This window comes from Grammomys surdaster, unplaced genomic scaffold, assembly GCF_004785775.1.
Source record: "Grammomys surdaster isolate TR1022 unplaced genomic scaffold, NIH_TR_1.0 67, whole genome shotgun sequence".
In the NCBI taxonomy this organism is placed as follows: domain Eukaryota; kingdom Metazoa; phylum Chordata; class Mammalia; order Rodentia; family Muridae; genus Grammomys; species Grammomys surdaster.
This window is the reverse complement of record NW_021604569.1, coordinates 19320938-19338568: the sequence shown is the minus strand read 5'-3', so window position 1 is coordinate 19338568 and position 17631 is coordinate 19320938. Positions and strand designations below refer to the sequence as shown.

General features: G+C 43.7%; 1 protein-coding gene across 1 annotated transcript in view; it reads right to left on the bottom strand.

The window, feature by feature from the left end:
• Pkd1l1 (polycystin 1 like 1, transient receptor potential channel interacting) overlaps positions 1–17631 on the bottom strand; it is a 124443-nt gene that overhangs the window by 91213 nt on the left and 15599 nt on the right. The window contains exons 6-11 of the mRNA XM_028778934.1: positions 12359–12526; positions 9976–10095; positions 9288–9456; positions 8601–8840; positions 6181–6313; positions 1981–2187 (exon numbers count right to left, since the gene is read on the bottom strand). Coding sequence (XP_028634767.1) covers positions 1981–2187; positions 6181–6313; positions 8601–8840; positions 9288–9456; positions 9976–10095; positions 12359–12526 — 1037 coding nt within the window. The remainder of the gene's footprint in view (positions 1–1980; positions 2188–6180; positions 6314–8600; positions 8841–9287; positions 9457–9975; positions 10096–12358; positions 12527–17631) is intronic.

Below are 17631 nucleotides of genomic sequence, written 5' to 3'. Positions count from 1 at the left end.
GCAGGAACCTGAGGTCTAACTCCCAAGTGTAACATGCCAATGAGAACAGTCAGGAAAAATCAAAACAAAACAAACAAGCAAACAAAATCTGCTTCATCAGAGGTCTCCAAGGCCCAGACACAGACAGGGTCCCTAATAGAAGAGTCAAATGTGCCAACAGACAGTGATAAAGGATGGATACTTGGCCCTAGCTGTGACCACTCACTCTTCCAGCTAGTTTATGAGAGCCTGGGCTTATGCTTCAGGATTTCATCCCATCTCTTTGGCTATAAACCCAGACCCAGAATCTCCTGAAGTATACAGAAGGGGGAGCTCTCAGACTCACTGTCAACTCCTTTTCCTTCTGACCTGCTGGTAATGAAGAATCCAACACAATGGTGATGTCTTCTAAAAGTGACATCAATACTCAGCCATCTGCAAAGCCAAGTTAGCATCAGCACGAGGCTTGTCTGAGGATGAGCAGGCACCATCTAGGAACACTCTCCACCTTCTCCTGCTTCCACCAGGGCACCAAGACATGAGGGCTTATAAAAGCCAGTTCCCACAATGACCCAGGAGTGTCCCCTAGACCAGTGATTCTCAACCTTCCTAATACTGCAACCCTTTAGTACCTCGTATTGTGGTGACTCCCAACCAAAAAATTATTTCTGTTGCTACTTCACAACTGCTATTCTGTTACTGTTATGAATCATAAATCTCTGTGTTTTCTTATGGTCTTAGGTGACTTCTGTAAAAGGGTAGTTGGACTCCCCAAAGGCATTGCTACTCTAGACTATGGCAGGATCAGGGTGATCTAATGCTACCACGTTACTCCTAGTCTCAGGGGCTGAGACCTCCATATCTGGGAATTGACAAGATAGGTCTTGTCAGTGAATGTCCGCCAACCCTGATGGTACAGCAGATGAAACCTGGGGCTGGACTTTAGATAGCACCAGTACATTCTGCTCCTATGAAAGTAAAATCTGCTACCTCTCAGTCAATCTTTCCAAAGATTTCCTACTACCCTCGACTAATACAATGCCCCTCAAAGCAAACACTATGGCCCTCTGTCACCCACGGACAAGTGTCTGGTTCTTGTTGAGATCAGCAGAGGAACAGAGAACATTCGGTGTGAGCCTCTGTTCACATTGCTCAACAGGGCCCAGTAGCCTCATTTCTTTGAGGGACAGTTTGGGTATTTGGGAACCTTCTGATGAGCTGCCTGAGGTCTGGGCTAGGACTATTCCTCAGTGGAACCAGGTACCCCATATAGTGAAAACACCCATTCCCCCTGTAGAGATCTGAGTCCCAAAGACCTCATCCCGGTCTTCTGACTTCACTACAATCTGACCCAGGGCCATCTTCCTGGTTCCTGTCACTACACAAGACTAACCTGTAGCCTCAGTTTCCACACCTATGAGCAAACTGTTCAGGACTGTCCTTCATGAAGCCACTTAACGCAGTGACTTCCTGTTTCTAGCCCACATGATCTATAACACTTTCCCCTTCCCCAAAGCACAGTACTGGCTGAGGGTCACGGTGGGTACTTCTCTCATGGCCTCTGGGGGACATCTTCCATTTTCTTCCCTAAATGGCAAAATTAACATTCTTTCATTCCTCTATCAGCACAGGGTTTATTCAAAGTAGGGGCACAGGCAATGTGCCTTTAAAAGAACAGAAATAGTTTTTTGTCGATTACTTGGTCAAAATTAGAACATATATTCTCTGGGAATTCTCTGCTATCCCTACAGGTACTAGGGTTACAGGTGCACATTGGACACATTGCCATGCTTATACAAGAAATGTTTTCCCCAGTGAGACCTTTTTCCAGTTGAGATGAAAGATTTCTTTTAAAATCCTACCCATACCTTAAACAACAACAATAACAACAACAACAACATTGTTGCTGTAGCCTCTCATTGGCTAGAAGAGGTTTTCTCTGGGGCTTATGGCAAGGGTTGGTTGGCCTGTCAGGGCTTGGGAAACAGTGAGTGAGCCGACCTTGGCGATGGCGGTGTAGTTCCCATACTCCAGGGTGTAGCTTGGCAGCAGGATGGTCTGTCTGTGGGTGTTGACAGCAGCAGGGAGGGTGACAGCGGTCCCCTCAGCACCCACAAACCTCCAGGTGTAGGAAAGCCCTTGGGAAATGTTACAGAGGATGGCAGCTTCAAACGTTACTCCTAGTCTCAGCGGCTGAGACCTCCAGATCTGGGAATTGACAAGATAGGTCTTGTCAGTGAATGTCCACCAACTCTGATGGTACAGCAACCTATTAGAAAGTGAAATCTCCACTTTTGTTTGCATAATCGCAGGATGAGACCTGGGGCTGGACTTTAGATAGCACCAGTACATTTATTTTACAGACAAAAGTAATACACATGCACACACACACACACACACACACACACACACACACACACACACACTCCTCACTTGACTTTGGTATTTGTCCCAGAATATGAAAAAGCATTCTGGATGTGCCAACCTGAGGAGGAAGGCTGCGCAGCCAGAGACCCTTCCAGTTCTGGGGCTGATGCTAGGAGCAAGGGCTCCCCCTGGAGGCTGTTCTGCTTAATTAGAATGAGAAAACCAGAGAAGTGGGATTTTAAGAATTTAGCACCCTGTGGCAATTCTAAACTTTCGAAGGCGGGGATAGAGGCCTGACCTCCAGTATTTGAAGAGGACCTTGTAATAGCTCCAGTCCCCCTGTCATTGTCCAGTGAGGCATGAGGGCCATACCCGTCCCGATGTCTTTTTCCTGGAGAGGGGATACTTTTGACATCAACCCCTATGCAGTCAGGCTTGTCCCTCAGGGAACCCAGATAGATATTTTTACCTTTTATTTATATTCCCTTGCAGTGCTTAGCCTCGCAGCCTAAGCAAGAATTCAGATCGCCTGACAGAGGGGGTTCTGGGTGGCCCCTCTCTGCTTGGTCTAGGGGCAGAAGTCCCCCCTTTTAGGTTGGGTGGAGATGGGTTTTGGAAACACCCTGTATAAAGTAGCAACCTCATCTTGAGTCTCGTGGTCCTCCATAGCCAACTACACTTAAAGAAGGGAGGAGATGTCGGGGCAGCCCTGCTTACCCACTAAAGGCCTAAAATCAGCCATAGGCCTAAAATCAGCAATAGGCCTGTCATACATGTATACTAACAACAAGTCTTGGGTCTCAGTGGAAAAACATTGAAACAGATGACTATAAGCTAATGTAAACAGGCAGCTTTTGTGGAAATTTACAAGCCTGAGTAGTCATAGACCTTGTAAAGAGGTAGCCTGGGCAGACAATACCAACTTAGATAAGGACAAGCAAGTCACAGGCAGAGTCATAGTGACTTGTCCCCTGAACCTTCACCCAGCCGATACCTGGTTTTCATGATATCTGTATTCCCCCTGATCACCCACACTCCAGTGTCATTCCCTTCCCCACATCCTGCCTTTCTGTGTTTATAACCCCTGTGTGAATGAATTACGATTTGAGAAAAAATAAATTAAAAAAAAAAAGAATTTAGCACCCTTAGTGTTAGTTTACCTAGCCTTCTGATCCTCCTCCTCCATTTAATCCTCCTGTTTTGTCCCCCTTTGTCTCTTTATAACAAGACACTCCAGAGAAAGCCCCATGCTCAGGAGTACTTGGCCAACACAAAACAGAGTCCATATTTTTGTAGGTGTGTCTTTTAATATTTTGTCTTATTGGTTTTCTTTTCTTTCTTTCTTTTCTTTTTTTGTTTATCTGTTTTGAGTTTTGCTGTTTCTCTTATTTTTGTCTTGGGAGAGAGAGAGAACATAAAGTTGGGTGGGCAGGGAGGTGGGAAGGATCTGGAAGGAGAGGGAGGGGAGGGATATGGTCAAAATATATCAGAAAATTTAATAAAATGTATTTAAAGGTAAAAGAAGGTATTAGTTACCTTCCTCCCACCTGCTGACTAAGACATTTAATCTTAAATTTTAGTTGAAATATGGTTTATTATAGAGAAAACACTAATGATATAATGACTAGAACAGTTAGAAAAACAGAAGGAGTAAAAATTTTATAATCTTATAACTGGGAAAAGTACCTTTTGTATTCTGTAGGTAGTACCATTTAAATGACTGTTCAATTCTTTTCATTGCTTCTACTCTGAACATGATTCATTATAGGACTTAGAACAAAGCCACTGGACTAACACGGTTAATGGCAAGTTGTAATATTCTCAATTTTCAGACTTTGTGTGTGTGTGTGTATAAATAATAATATGAATTAAACTATACAATTTCCATTGGAGTGGGAGTCAGCTCTGAATGGGCACACAGTAGAACTTGATAGGCAAAAGTGAAGTTTCCAGGAAAGGCATTCTGTCACTCAGTTCTATGACATGGAGATGCCAAGGATACAGAGAAAGACATATGTACAGAGCACTGCATGCTAAAGATACATGCACAGAGTGCCACACGCTATTCATAGTAATAGAAAATTAAGAACAGTCAAAGTTGAGTACTGAAGAACCTGGGAAATGGTATAGGATTTGTACATATGATCCAACATATGCCATTGTTAAAAATCATGTAGTCAAAAAAGATGGTGGTCATGCTATAACAATTATTCAAATTTTGTGATAGACACACATATTAAAAATGCACATGGGCTGGAGAGATGGCTCAGTGGTTAAGAGCACCGACTGCTCTGCCAGAGGTTCTGAGTTCAATTCCCAGCAACCACATGGTGGCTCACAACCATCTGTAATGTGATTTGATGCACTGTTCTAAGATAGCTGAAGATAGCTGCAGTGTGTACTCATATAAATAAATAAATCTTAAAAAAAAAATAAAAATGCACACACCTACTCCACATATAAAAAACAATAGCAGGGAGCTGGAGAAAGGGCTAGGTGGATGAGAGTGTTTCCTCCTCTTGGGGAGGGGGAGTAAGAACCAAGTCTACTTCCCAGGACTCATGTTGGGTGGCTCAAAAGGTCCTGGAACTCCAGTTCCAAGGCACCTGGCGCCCTCTTCTGGCCTGTGCAAGCACCTGTACTCATGTGCTCATATCTGCACCCCACATGAATTTTAAAACAATAAAGATAAATCTATTTTTAAGACAATAAAAATTAAAATAAATATATCTATCTCCTGCTGTCTGGATTTCACACAATTCAATTTTTTATACTCTTAGAAAACACAGGGGCCGGGTGGTGGTGGCGCACGCCTTTAATCCCAGCACTTGGATCCCAGATCCAGGTGTGGGAATGGGAGCCTGTAATTCTAGCATGCAACAGGCAGAGGCAGGAAAACAGAGTTCTGGGATAGCCTGGGTAGCACAGTGAATTTAAGAACAGCCTGGGCTAGATTATGATAACCAATCTCAAAATAAAATAAAATAAATGAAATAAGATAACAACATTAAGAAAATATTCCTTAAAACAAAAGAAAATCAAACAAAGGGACAGCATCAGCTTCCCATCAGAACAAGACTTCCAGTCAGAACCTTGCAAACTGTAGTCTTTCCCTGAATCCCTCACACTGAGAGCACAGAAGAGCCTTACACCATGGAATGCTGGCCTTGAGAGCTACAGAGGTCTTGCCTCAAGGGACATGGACACTTGGAAGGCCTGCCCAGGCCAATCCCATACCCTCTTTGAAATCTACTGCACTCTGGGGCTGCTGGGACCTGAGATACCCAGGGCAGACAGCTGATCCATTAGAGATAGCATTTTGGCAAATGCTCAGCTTTGAGTTTTCCTTCCCAAGTGTCAGGCTGGACACCTTTGACCTGAAAGTAAAACCTCCTGAAATCAAAGCCCTCAAAGGAGAGGAAGAAATAAAAGGCAGCCTTATTTTTCCTACTCTGTCATTAGTACTCAGCACATAATTGGTCATTTCTTTTAATTTTGGTGTCAAATTTTTCTTTTTACTGAAAATGCTATTATTCTGTGTATAACACCCCCCAACCCCCAAAAGCATCACTTGCTACTCAAAGCAAGCTGAGCTGAATGTCAAGAGTCACATAGGCAAATAAAAGACTTATTCACCCACCAGAAGCCAGGCTTCCCTTCCAGTGCAGGCTTTCCCTGCTCAGGGACCAACTCCAAAGCCCTCACAGGGACTCTTTTGTGCTGAGTGCAGCAGAACAAACTTAACAAAGCCTCCTTCATTCCCCAGTGAGCTCAGCAACTTGGAAGCAGCCTAGAGTGAGGCAGGCAGGAATGATTCCTTAAGCCCAGACCTACCTGCACCTTCGCAGGCCCCATGTTCTTCACTGGGGGTGGTTGGCAAGGCTCCTGGACAATGAAAAGCTGCTTTCTTAGGGTAGCGGAGCTGATATTATTGAAGGCAAGGACTTCAACTGTGAATTCTCCCTCCCTGGAAGGGTGGAAAGCAGAGAAATGGAGAGATCAGGGTTGCTGTACATTGATCCTCAATCCCTCTTTATAACCTCAGGACCCCACACCCAAGTATACTGTTCCTGCAGTTGCTTTCGATTGTGGTATTTTATCAGATAAAATACTGTGGCAACAGAACAGTAACTCTTCTGCACACTTGAATATTCCTCTGCACTAGCTCCATGCTAGTCTGAGGCTTGGCTTTGGCTATGCTTATTTCTGGCATCTATGAAGACTGGACACTCATTGGAAGGACTTGATCCACTTAAGATCCACTTAGGACTCCCCCAAGCCAGAGACTCAGACTGGAGCAATTGACCTAATTCTCTGCAGTTTTCACATTCCCAACCTTGAATATCATCTGCACATGTAGTTTTGCACTAAATAAAACCTTCTGGAGACAATGATTTTGGACAAAGACAATCAGATATAACTTATCATTCTGATCTAGCTAGGTTCTAGATAATAAAGCTATGGTCAATGAAATATTGCATATAACATGGCAAGGGTTTCTAGGATTAAAATAAGGTAGAATGTTTTGTATTGCTTAGTGATATGCCATAGCTGTGGTGGTTTGAATACTCTTGGCCCAGGGAGTGGCACTATTTGGAGGTGTGGCCCTGTTATAGTAGGTGTAGCCTTGTTGGAGAAAGTGTGTCACTCTGTGGGTGAGTTTTGAGAGAACTTTCTCTTAGCTGCCTAGAAGCCTGTCTGTTCCAGGCTTCCTTTATATGAAGATGTAGAACTCTCAGCTCCTCCAGCACTATGTCTGCCTAGATACTGCCATGCTCCCACCTTGATGATAATGGACTGAGCCTCTGAACCTGTAAGCCAGCCCCAATTGTCCCTTATAAGAGTGGCCTTGGTCATGGTGTCTGTTCACAACAGTGAAACCCTAACTAACACAGAAATTGTTACCAGGGACTGGGGTATTGCTATGATAGGCCTGACCATGCTTTTGTTTGGAAGAATATGGATTTGGGGAATTTGGATTTGGAAAGTAGTGGAATGCTTTAAGTGGGGCTTAATGGGCCATCCAAGTGGGAATAAGGAAGACTCTACTGCTGAGGGTGATTTGAATTGTGGAAGCCTGGCTCTAGAAGTTTTAGAGGTCCAATCCATTATCATCAAGTTGAGAACATGGCAGCATCTAGGAAGGAATGGCACTGGTGGCGCTGAGAATTCTACATCTTCATACAAAGGAAGCCTGGAGCAGACTGGCTTCCAGGCAGCTAAGAGGAAGGTCTCTCAAAGCCCACCCACAGAGTAACACACTTCCTCCAACAAGGACACACCTACTCCAAGAAGGACACACTTCCAGATAGTCTCACTTCCTGGCCCAAGCCTATTCAAATTACCACAACAGCTGTCATAATATAAACAGAAAGTCATTTCTTTTGTGTTGTGGTGATACTGCAGTGAACTCAACTCCCATGTTGCCAGAATAAGCAATGATGGGCAGTACATGGATGATGATAAAAATGGCTATGCTGTTGGCTTATATATTTATGAACTATATTTTTCAGAGAATGTACACCTACTTACAAAAAGAAACGTATCCTATAAAACAACATTAGGTAGAAGTGTCTTTATCTAATATTTACATCTTCTCTTGACTGCATCAGGTACCATGTTAGTAACTGGTCCATGGCATCTAAGGGAGGTTTGCACACTAACTGAACCAACAAATAACACTGTGTCAGAGAACCTTTGGTTGTTAAATAATACACAACTATCTTCATAACGCCTTGCTCTAGGTAAAGAGAATTAAACGTACCTTCAGACACAGAGACTCATTATAGTGTGACTTCAGAGCCTTCCAGTTTCATCTACCCACCTGTCTACCTCCTCTCCCTCTCCCAAGCATACCCTCTTGCCACTGCGAGTCTCTGCCACTGACACCCTTCTTTTGGGTCTATGCTGGTTTTCCCTCCCCACTTATCCTCTGGGGAATCTCCTCCTGGTGGTTTCCTTTCCAATCATATGCAAATACGCAAGTATGGTTCTGAAGTCTATAAAGCCATGCATGGGGGTCATGCACTGTACCCTCTTTGCTGACAGAATCCCTTAACTGAAGGCCTCTATTTGCCTCCTTTTCCTGGACCTTCAGGCTCCCCCAGAGCCCTAGCTTGGCCCGCCTTCTTTCCTGTCAACATTTGTCATCTACATCACTAGCAAGATTGACTGTGGGGTTTTAAGTACTGCTCCTTCAGAAGTTAGCCACGTGTATACCTGCAATAGGCTATCACCTGTCCCTTATTGCTCACCTGCTGTAGACATGGCTGGAGGAGCTGCTGCCCAACTCAATGGTGTCATCTCCAAAGTTCCAAAGGTAGGCTACATCAGTGCCAAAGTTGAGCCTGCACTCAAAGGACACATTGGCATTTATGAGGGCTGAGGCAGTGGACACGAGCTGATTGGCCATGATTCTCTTCTGTACTCTGATGAGGTGGGGCTCAGACACCACACTGCCAATCCTGCTGGTGGCCTTGACCTTCACATGATACCTGAGGATGGAGTACATGGCAAGATAAGCACACAAGGCTGGTAGATCTCTCCACATTGCTTCAGCAGACAGTCATTGCTAGGCGCTTGAGCTCTGGGCATTATCCAACTAGGTAGTATCAAATCTGAAGTGGAGGGAATTCATCTTAAATTCCCTTTCTCATTATTTAGTTCACATCTCTAAATGAAGTGAGCCCTTTTTATAGGAAGCATATTCTGGGTTAAACTGAGGGCTGAGGCAAAATTTGAACCTAGGATCACCCTGATACTTAGTGCAAACTGTGGGGAAGTGAGCCCCTCTTCTTTTACACCTTATGGCTAAGTTCAATTCACAAAAGTGCTTAGGGGCTGGGCATAATGTAAACACCACTAAACTTATTGTGATAGTGCCAGGGTAATCTTTATCCTGAGTGTTGGCTGCATTAATGCCGAAGACCATATTGACAGACCACTGAGGGATGCTCAGCCTTCTTCTAATGCTTCTGGAAGTTGTTGTCACTGGTGGATTTTCTCCAAAATACCATGCAAATTCCAGGGGTATAGTTTCCTCAGTAACAGCCACAAATGTGATGTTTGTGTCTGCAGCAAACACAGTTCCATTGGTGTAGACAGACACAGCTGTGACAAAGAGATGGAGGCAGTGGTCCATCAGTACAAAGGGCTGAAAGCCACTCAGAGGTCCCCACTACCACCACCACTACCACATAACCAAGGCATGACAGTGAGAATGAATGAGCCTGTGGAGGTGAGTGTAGGGCAAAGCTGGGAAGTGGGGGGGTGGGGCAGGGGGAAGGGGAGTCTGTAGGACCCAAGCAGAAGGTACAGCCCAAGTCCAAAGGTCATCAGTAATAGTTCACAGGGCAATATGGCCAGCTCTTCTGGGAACTGTGCTTAGAAAGCATGGGATGAAGGTGTGGGTCAGATGGGAGCAACAGATGACCTTATGAGAGTACCCCATCTCCCACACTCTAGTGGGAGCCTCAGAGCCTATGGTTTCTAGGACAGTCCCAGAACACACTGTAGGTGCACAAGAGTGCTGAAGGGCCAGTGGGCTGGGTCTCAGGCTGAGGTGACAGCGAGGCCTCAGCAATCAACGACTGAGGGAGAACTACATCTAGAATTAAAACAGAGACATACATTGCATCTTATACCCGACAGTCACACCACGCCAAGCCTGGCTGCTGCCCACTGGGGTGTGAGAAATAAAAGACACATTGTATGAAGAAACAGATGAAAACCAATGCACCACGACTGTGCCTGAAACAAGAGAAGACAAGGGAGAAATTTTAATCCACTTGCCTTATGTACACACACACACACACACACCAATATTCCTCATTGTCAACTTTTATCTCTTTGAATTCTGAAATCTAGAGCATACACTCAAATGGTGTAACTGGCAAACAAGAATTACGGCACAGGATTTCTCTCTTCAAATTTTTCTTTAAATAATTTCTTTCTGTTCTGAGAATTCTCTACATAGTAGTAAATTCATTACTCCTTTGCAACATGTTAGTTCCTTTGCTAGCTGGCTTTATGTTAAACATATTTTCCCTATATGAGTATATTAAACAATTTTCACAACATATAGATTCTTAATGGGGTCTAACAATAAACTTTATTCACCTAAATCCTCTAAAATGTAATACACTATTTTATATACATGTGTTGTGCATATAAACATATATGTGTGTTAGAAGGCGAATACCAAAAATTGAATGTCAATTCAATTCGATTAGAATTATGATGACTAAGAAGGTTTGAATCAACCCATTTTGAATATTAAAAAGGAGATGAGCTTCTATAAATTGGAGATCCCAGAGCTCAGGAAACCTCATGGAAGAGAGGAAAGAAGAACTGTAGGAGCCAGAGGGGTCAAGGACATCAGGAGAATACAGCCCAAATCCATCAACTAAGCTCATAGGGGCTCACAAAGACTAAAGTGGCAATCAGGAAGCCTGCATGGGTCTGTGCTAGGTACTCTCTGCATATATGTTACGATTGTTAGCTTGGTGTTTTTGTGGAACTCCTAACAATGGGAGGGGGTATCTCTGACTCTTTCATTGTCTGCTCTTGGGATCCTTTTTCTCCTACTGGGTCACCTTAACCAGCCTTGATATGAGGGTTTGTGCCTAGTCCTGTTGTCATGTTCAGTGGATATGCCTGGGAGGCCTGCTTTTTTTTTTTTTTTGAAAGGAAATGGAGGAGGAGTGGATGAAGGGGGGCTGGGAGGAGTGCAGGCAGGGGAAACTGTGGTTTCAGAAAAGAAAAGGATGTGGGCTTTTAAATTATTACTGCTCTGTTTTTCTCTATGAATTTTCTCGTCATAAAGAGAAAGTGTTTATTTACAGCATAAATAAAATAGGCTCAATGTAGATTATTTTAAAATATGCCTCTTGAGTAGAATGAGAGTGAGGTGTTCTCATTAGCAATAACTAAAACTTAACCTTGACCAAAATTTAGTGTCACAGCATGTGAGGAAAGAAAATGGATTGTATGAGGATGTCCAATGATTGGTCTTTGGTACAAGATGATGATTTATACCATCCAGTTCTAAATCTTAGCACAAACCCCACAGACCCACATGGCCTGTGCTTACCCACTTTACTCAAAGTTTTCACAAGACAAGTCAATACGAATGGTCAGCTGGCTAATTACCATGCACTGCTTAGCAGGCTTAACAATCCTCTTCTGTACTATGTAATGCTTAGTTGGGGAGGTTCCCTCCTGGGAGATGGTAGGGAAATATGGTTCATGTGTGGTATAAGTAGAGCAGGTTCTCAAGAATGAGTATTTGGGATACATCTCCTGCTGTGTTTCCTTTTTCTTGTTTCTGGAGAAAGCAAGGCTGCATTTATCATCTTCCAGAGCTGAACACTTTGGGGATGCTCTGATTCGCCCTGGCTCTGTTATAATGTGTCCCAACTGTTTCCTTCAGAACCCTTAATCACAGCCCCTCTTCTGACTCCTTCTGGACTGTGAGTTTCTGATGCCCTTGTCCAAGTTGGCAGGAGGGAAACAGGTTGCTGCAGTTAGTTGTGAGGTGAGGGTGAGGAGGCACAACTTAAGAGAGCTCCTGAAACACTGAGCACCCAGCATTACATATCTTTGGCTATGGCTGCGCCATCTTCCAGAATGGCCCCATACCCACTCTTCACAGCTCACCTTATGCATCAACTCCTGCCTCAAGTAGTACCTGTCCCATGGTGATACATAGGGCCCTCTGTAGGGGACCTCCCAGCCCCAGGGCCATGCTCCTCTTCAGAACCTATAAGTCCTTTCCTCTATTTTTAGACATATATCTTTACTGAATTAAAAAATTTCTAAGGTCGGATCTATGTGGGATTCCATCTCATCTCCACAGACCCGCAATATTCCACAGTAAATGTTGTCCACGTGAGGTAAAAATGAGTGATGGCGGTGTATTGAATAGGGTGGCTGAAACTTGGGCAACTAAAGAGGACTCTGGCTATGTGTGCAGCAGAGATCTGAATGCTCAGCTTCCATGCATAGGTCTTACCTTTCTGCTGTGGAAGGGAATCAGCAAAGGAAAGAGCTTCACAATCATGGATAGAGCTGGAATTCATGAATACAGACACATTCCCATGGCCAATGTCCATATAGTAGGGCCCCAGGTCCTCAGCTCCATGAAAGTGATGGACAATAGCCTTGAGCTTATAGACTCCTTCTGGAAGTAAAGAAGACAAAATAGACATATGATAGGTTTTTTTTTAACAGACATAGGAGTTAACACCTTCAGGGCAGCCATAAGAGAATGACTAGTTTGTGAACTGATACTGTAAGTAGGATTAAAAAAAATTAATTCCTTGCACCAACAGGGGCATTTCATGGGCATACAACTCACAGAGTCCCACATTCAGCATGCCTTGGTGTAGCTTAATGTTCTCCTGTCTGGAAATTCTTAATAATTTTTAACACCCAGTGTTCATGTTTTCCACCAGACCTTGAAAATCATATAGCCTATCTGTGCATCAGAAATTATTAAATATGTGTATATCTATGTACATATATATATACACATATATATTCATATATATACATGTATACATATATACATATGTATATACATATATATATATGTGTGTGTGTATATGTAATATATATTGGTAATCTAAGAACAGCTAGATTAATTCATGTGTGTATTTGATAAATACCCTGGCTTGAATAAACATCCAATGTTATTTATCAAAGGATTATGATAGACTAAAAAAATGGCCTCTAACCCTGACTGTTTAAGTTTTTTTTTTTTTGGATATTTTATTTACATTTCATATGTTATCCCCTTACCCCATCCCCCACCCACCCGGGAACCCCCCATCCCCTTACCCCTCCACCTTCTTCTCTGTGGATGTAACCCCTACCTACCCCCCCCACTCCCACTTCCCCACCCTCAAAATTCCCACCCCCTGGGGCGTCCAGCCTTCATGAGGTCAAGGATCTCATCTTCCACCTGTGCCCGGCAGGGCCCTCTACTCTTACATATTCAGCTGAAGCCCTGGATCCCTCCATAAGTGCTCCCAGGCTGATGGTTAGGACCCTGGGAGCTGTGGTTGGTTGGTATTGTTGCTCTCCTCATGGTGCCACAAACCCTTTCAGCTCCTTCAGTCCTCACTCTAACTCCTCCATTGAGAACCTCATGATCAGTTCAATGGCTAGTTGTGAGCATCTGCCTCTGAATATGTCAGACTCTTGAAGGCCTCTGAGGAGACATCCATATCAGGCCCTTATCGGCATGTACTTCCTGACTTCCACATCAGCATCTACCTTTGGTGACTGCATATGGGGTGGATACTCAGGTGGAAAGGTCTTCAAATGGCCCCTCCTTCAGTTTCTGTCCCTCACTTTGTCTCCATGTTTGCTCCCTTGAGTATTTTGTTGCTCCTTCTAAGAAGAACTGAATCACCCCTGTTTAAGTTTTTATAATGTCACTATGACTTTAAATTCTTCATTAAGTGGTAAAACCTATTCTGGTGCCAGTCTCATGGTCAATTGCATAGTCTCTTCAACTTTTTTCTCTTCTTCCTTGTCTTTAGGGTGGCCACTGTTATGGGAAGCAGCTGGGCCTACCTAGCTTGCAGAAAAAGATTCAAAACTCAGTTGTCCCATGGAGGCAGGAATCTCCAAGAAACAAGTATCCTAGCTGATTGGCAGCTGTCTAAAGATCCATAATAAAACCTTTGAGGCTAGCCAAAGAACCCCCTAAGATCTATGGGTTAAACTCACAACTGCATTCTATTTTGTCTTTGGTTCTTCGGGAACTTCACACCCTCTGACAACACTGCTACAGATGACTGATGCTGCTCTGCTGGACTAGAGAGGCCTCTAGTAAGTCTCTCACCTCAACCTGCTACCCACTATTCTTCAATAATACATCGAATCCTGGTGGACGTTGTCTTTAAAATATTTTTTAAAGATGTATTTATTTATTTTATGTATATGAGTACATGATTGCTCTCTTCAGACACACCAGAAGAGGACATCAGACCCCACTGCAGATGGTTGTGAGTCACCATGTGGTTGCTGGGAATTGAACCCAGGACTTCTGTAAGAGTATTCAGTGCTCTTAACCACTGAGCCATCTCTTCAGCACCAGTCTTTAAAATATTAAGTGACCCCGGTGTGACACAGGATAATGTCCTTAGCTAGTCCCAGTCACCCATTCCCAGCTCTGTCGCTCCCAGACCTCATTCATCATCCACATAGAACTAAAGTCCCCTTCCCAGCCTCTCTCAGCTTACAAGTGCCCATTATGTAGGCTTCTTGTCTCCATGTGGCCAATGCACACCTGCCATGACCCTTTCTAAGTGACTTAGGCAGGAGTGGCTCCATCTGGTGATCGTCAACAGCTCTTGTGCTGTGTGATTTCCAAGCTCCCCCTATTCTGTCTTCTTTGCCCCTGAAGGTCATCACAATTCACTCTGCACATGAACAGTAAATGTTTATGCAATGACCAGAGACATTTTATAGGATGGAAAATTGAAGCCAAACAAATAAAACAATGTGCTCAGGGCCCAGAGTATGCTGTTCTTTAGGAATTAATACAGCCTTTACTGTCCCAGAGAGCAGTAGGTGGCAGCATAATACATACAAAGAGGGAGAGACTTTGCAGAGAAAACAAATATCATTTATAAGAAAACTCAGTGACTACGGTAAGATGTAGGATTTGGGAACAGTGTGCTGATCAGAGCCCAAATGAAAGTATCCTACACTGAACAGAAGCTTAGTTACTTGTGTAAGAATGGGCATACCCAGGGCTGGAGAAGACAGCTGAGCAGGTAAGAGCATGTATTGTTCTTGCAAAAAGCTGAGGATTCCCACACCTACATTGAGCAGTCACAATCTCCTGTAACTCCAGCTTTAGGGGATCCAATGCTCGCTTCTACCTATGTAGGAATCTGCATTCACTTGTGCATGCGCGCGTGCACACACATGTGCAATTTAAAAATAAGCCTTTTTGAGAGAGAGAGAGTTTTGCAACTTGCAGAGGCTGTACCTTAAGTGCTGAGTCATCATTAATAACTATCACACTTACAAAACAAACAAATATTGCTTCTAACGATAGGATCCAAAGGAGATCTGCACATGGATTAATAAATAGAAAATGAAATTGACAATAGGCCAGCTTTCATAGTCATGGGGAACAGAAGTGAATAAAGAGTAATGGTATGTCAGTGAGATAAACATGGTATGTAGTCCCTTCTAAATGGCTATTAGCTATAAAGTACAGGATAACCATGCTACAGACCCCAAAATGTTAAATAACAAAGAGGGCCCAATGGGGGGGGTCACTTGATAAGAGGAAATAGAATAGACATCTGGGACAGGAGGGAGGGAAGAGGGGAGGGGAAGGGATGGAGAGGGGAGCAGGAGATATCAACCGGGGAGAGGTTGAAAGGAGAGAGTATGGGAAGAGAGAACTGAAATCAGTAAGGGAGCATCTCTGGGACCAGCTAGAAACCTAGAACAATGGAAACCAAGAACCTATGAGGATGACTACAGCTAAAACTCCTAGAAATGGGGATATGGAACATGAAACAGCCATCTATTGTAACCAGGCAAGACGTCCAATGGAGGCAGTGGGACACCATCTCAGTCACAAAACCTTAGACCCACAATTTGTCCTTCCTACAAGATATGCAGGAGTAAAAAACATGGAGCAGCAATTGAGGGAATGCCCAACCAACGACTGGCCCAGCTTGAGACCAGTGTCATGAGAGAGAACCCACTCCCGACAGTATTAATGATATTCTGCTATATTTGCAGACAGGTTCCTAGCATAATTTATTGGAGAGGCTTCACCCAGCAACTGATGGAAACAGATGCAGGACTCAAAACCAAACATTAGGCAGAGCTTGGGGAATCCTGTGGAAGATGTGGAGGAAGAATTAAAGGGGTCAGAGAGGTCAAGGTCACTATAGAATACCTACAGAATCAAGTAACCTGGGCCCATAGGGTCTGCAAAGACTAAACCACCAAATGGAGAACATGCATAGAACCAACCTAGGCCCTCTGCACATGTGTAATAGTTAGGAGTCCCATATGAAGACTAAGCTGCCCAACAGCAGGAGCAGGGGCTGTCTCCAACTCTGCTGCCTGCCTTTGGGTCCTTCTCTCTCAACTGGGCTGCCTTGCCTAGCCATAATAGGATAAGATGTACCTATCTCTACTGCAACGTGATAGACCAAGATGGGTTGCTCTCCACAGAAGGCCTCCCCTTTTCTGAGGAGGAAGGGAGGAAATGGGGAGGGGAGTATATCGGCTTGTGTTTTCATGCTAATTGTTTTACCCAAAAAAAATCTGTTTGCAGTGTCCCACACATAGGCTAAAGGAAGCCTGCAGCCAGTTGACTCTGATTGGGAAATAAAATTGCCAACAGCCAATGGCTGGGCAGGGAGACAGAGGTGGGACTTTTAAATTTCCTGGACAAGGACAAAGGGGAGAAGGAATTCTGCCATGAGAGGGTCGTAGGACAGACCATGCTGTGACGGGGAAGGAGAGAGATCAGAATTAAAGGCTTGCCAACTTGTAAGAATCTGGGGAAGTAGCCCCAGGGGCCACTCCCCTACTTGGGTCTGGGGAACCAAAGATAAAAAATAGATTTAGAAAATGTTAACTCAGGAATACTGGAGGTATGTGCTTGCCGTGGGAAGGTTTAGAAGTGACCAGTCATTGAGCTACTTAGGCATATTAAAAATTGAGCTGATATATGTGTCTCTGTCTTTCATTTGGGAATCCAGAGAGCTCTGGGGGATGGCTAGAAGCTCAATCACCTTAGAGCTCAATCACCTCTTAGAGCTAGGAGCTCCAAGTGGATTAACAATTCACTGCTAAAGGGGAGATGAGAGGGAGGAACTAGGAGGAGAGGAGGGGAAGACATGATTGGGATGTAAACTAAGTTAAAAATATGATAGATAGATAGATAGATAGATAGATAGATAGATAGATAGATAGATAGACTGACAGACAGACATGCTGTGGACACATAAGCATACCACTCACCCTTTATTTTAAAATGCAGCTCTCATCACTCCAGCATCAAGAAGCTGATTTATCAAATAGTTAAAAGACCTGTGCCTGGACTCAGAATTTGGCTCCACATCTTAGGAGAATTTGTTTGCAAATCACCTTTAAACTTAACTTTGTGCTGGATACTTTTATGTCAACTTGACACAAACTAAAGTCATTTGAAAGAAATTAAATATAGATATAGATATATAGATATATATCTGTGACATATATATATATATATATATATATATATATATATATATA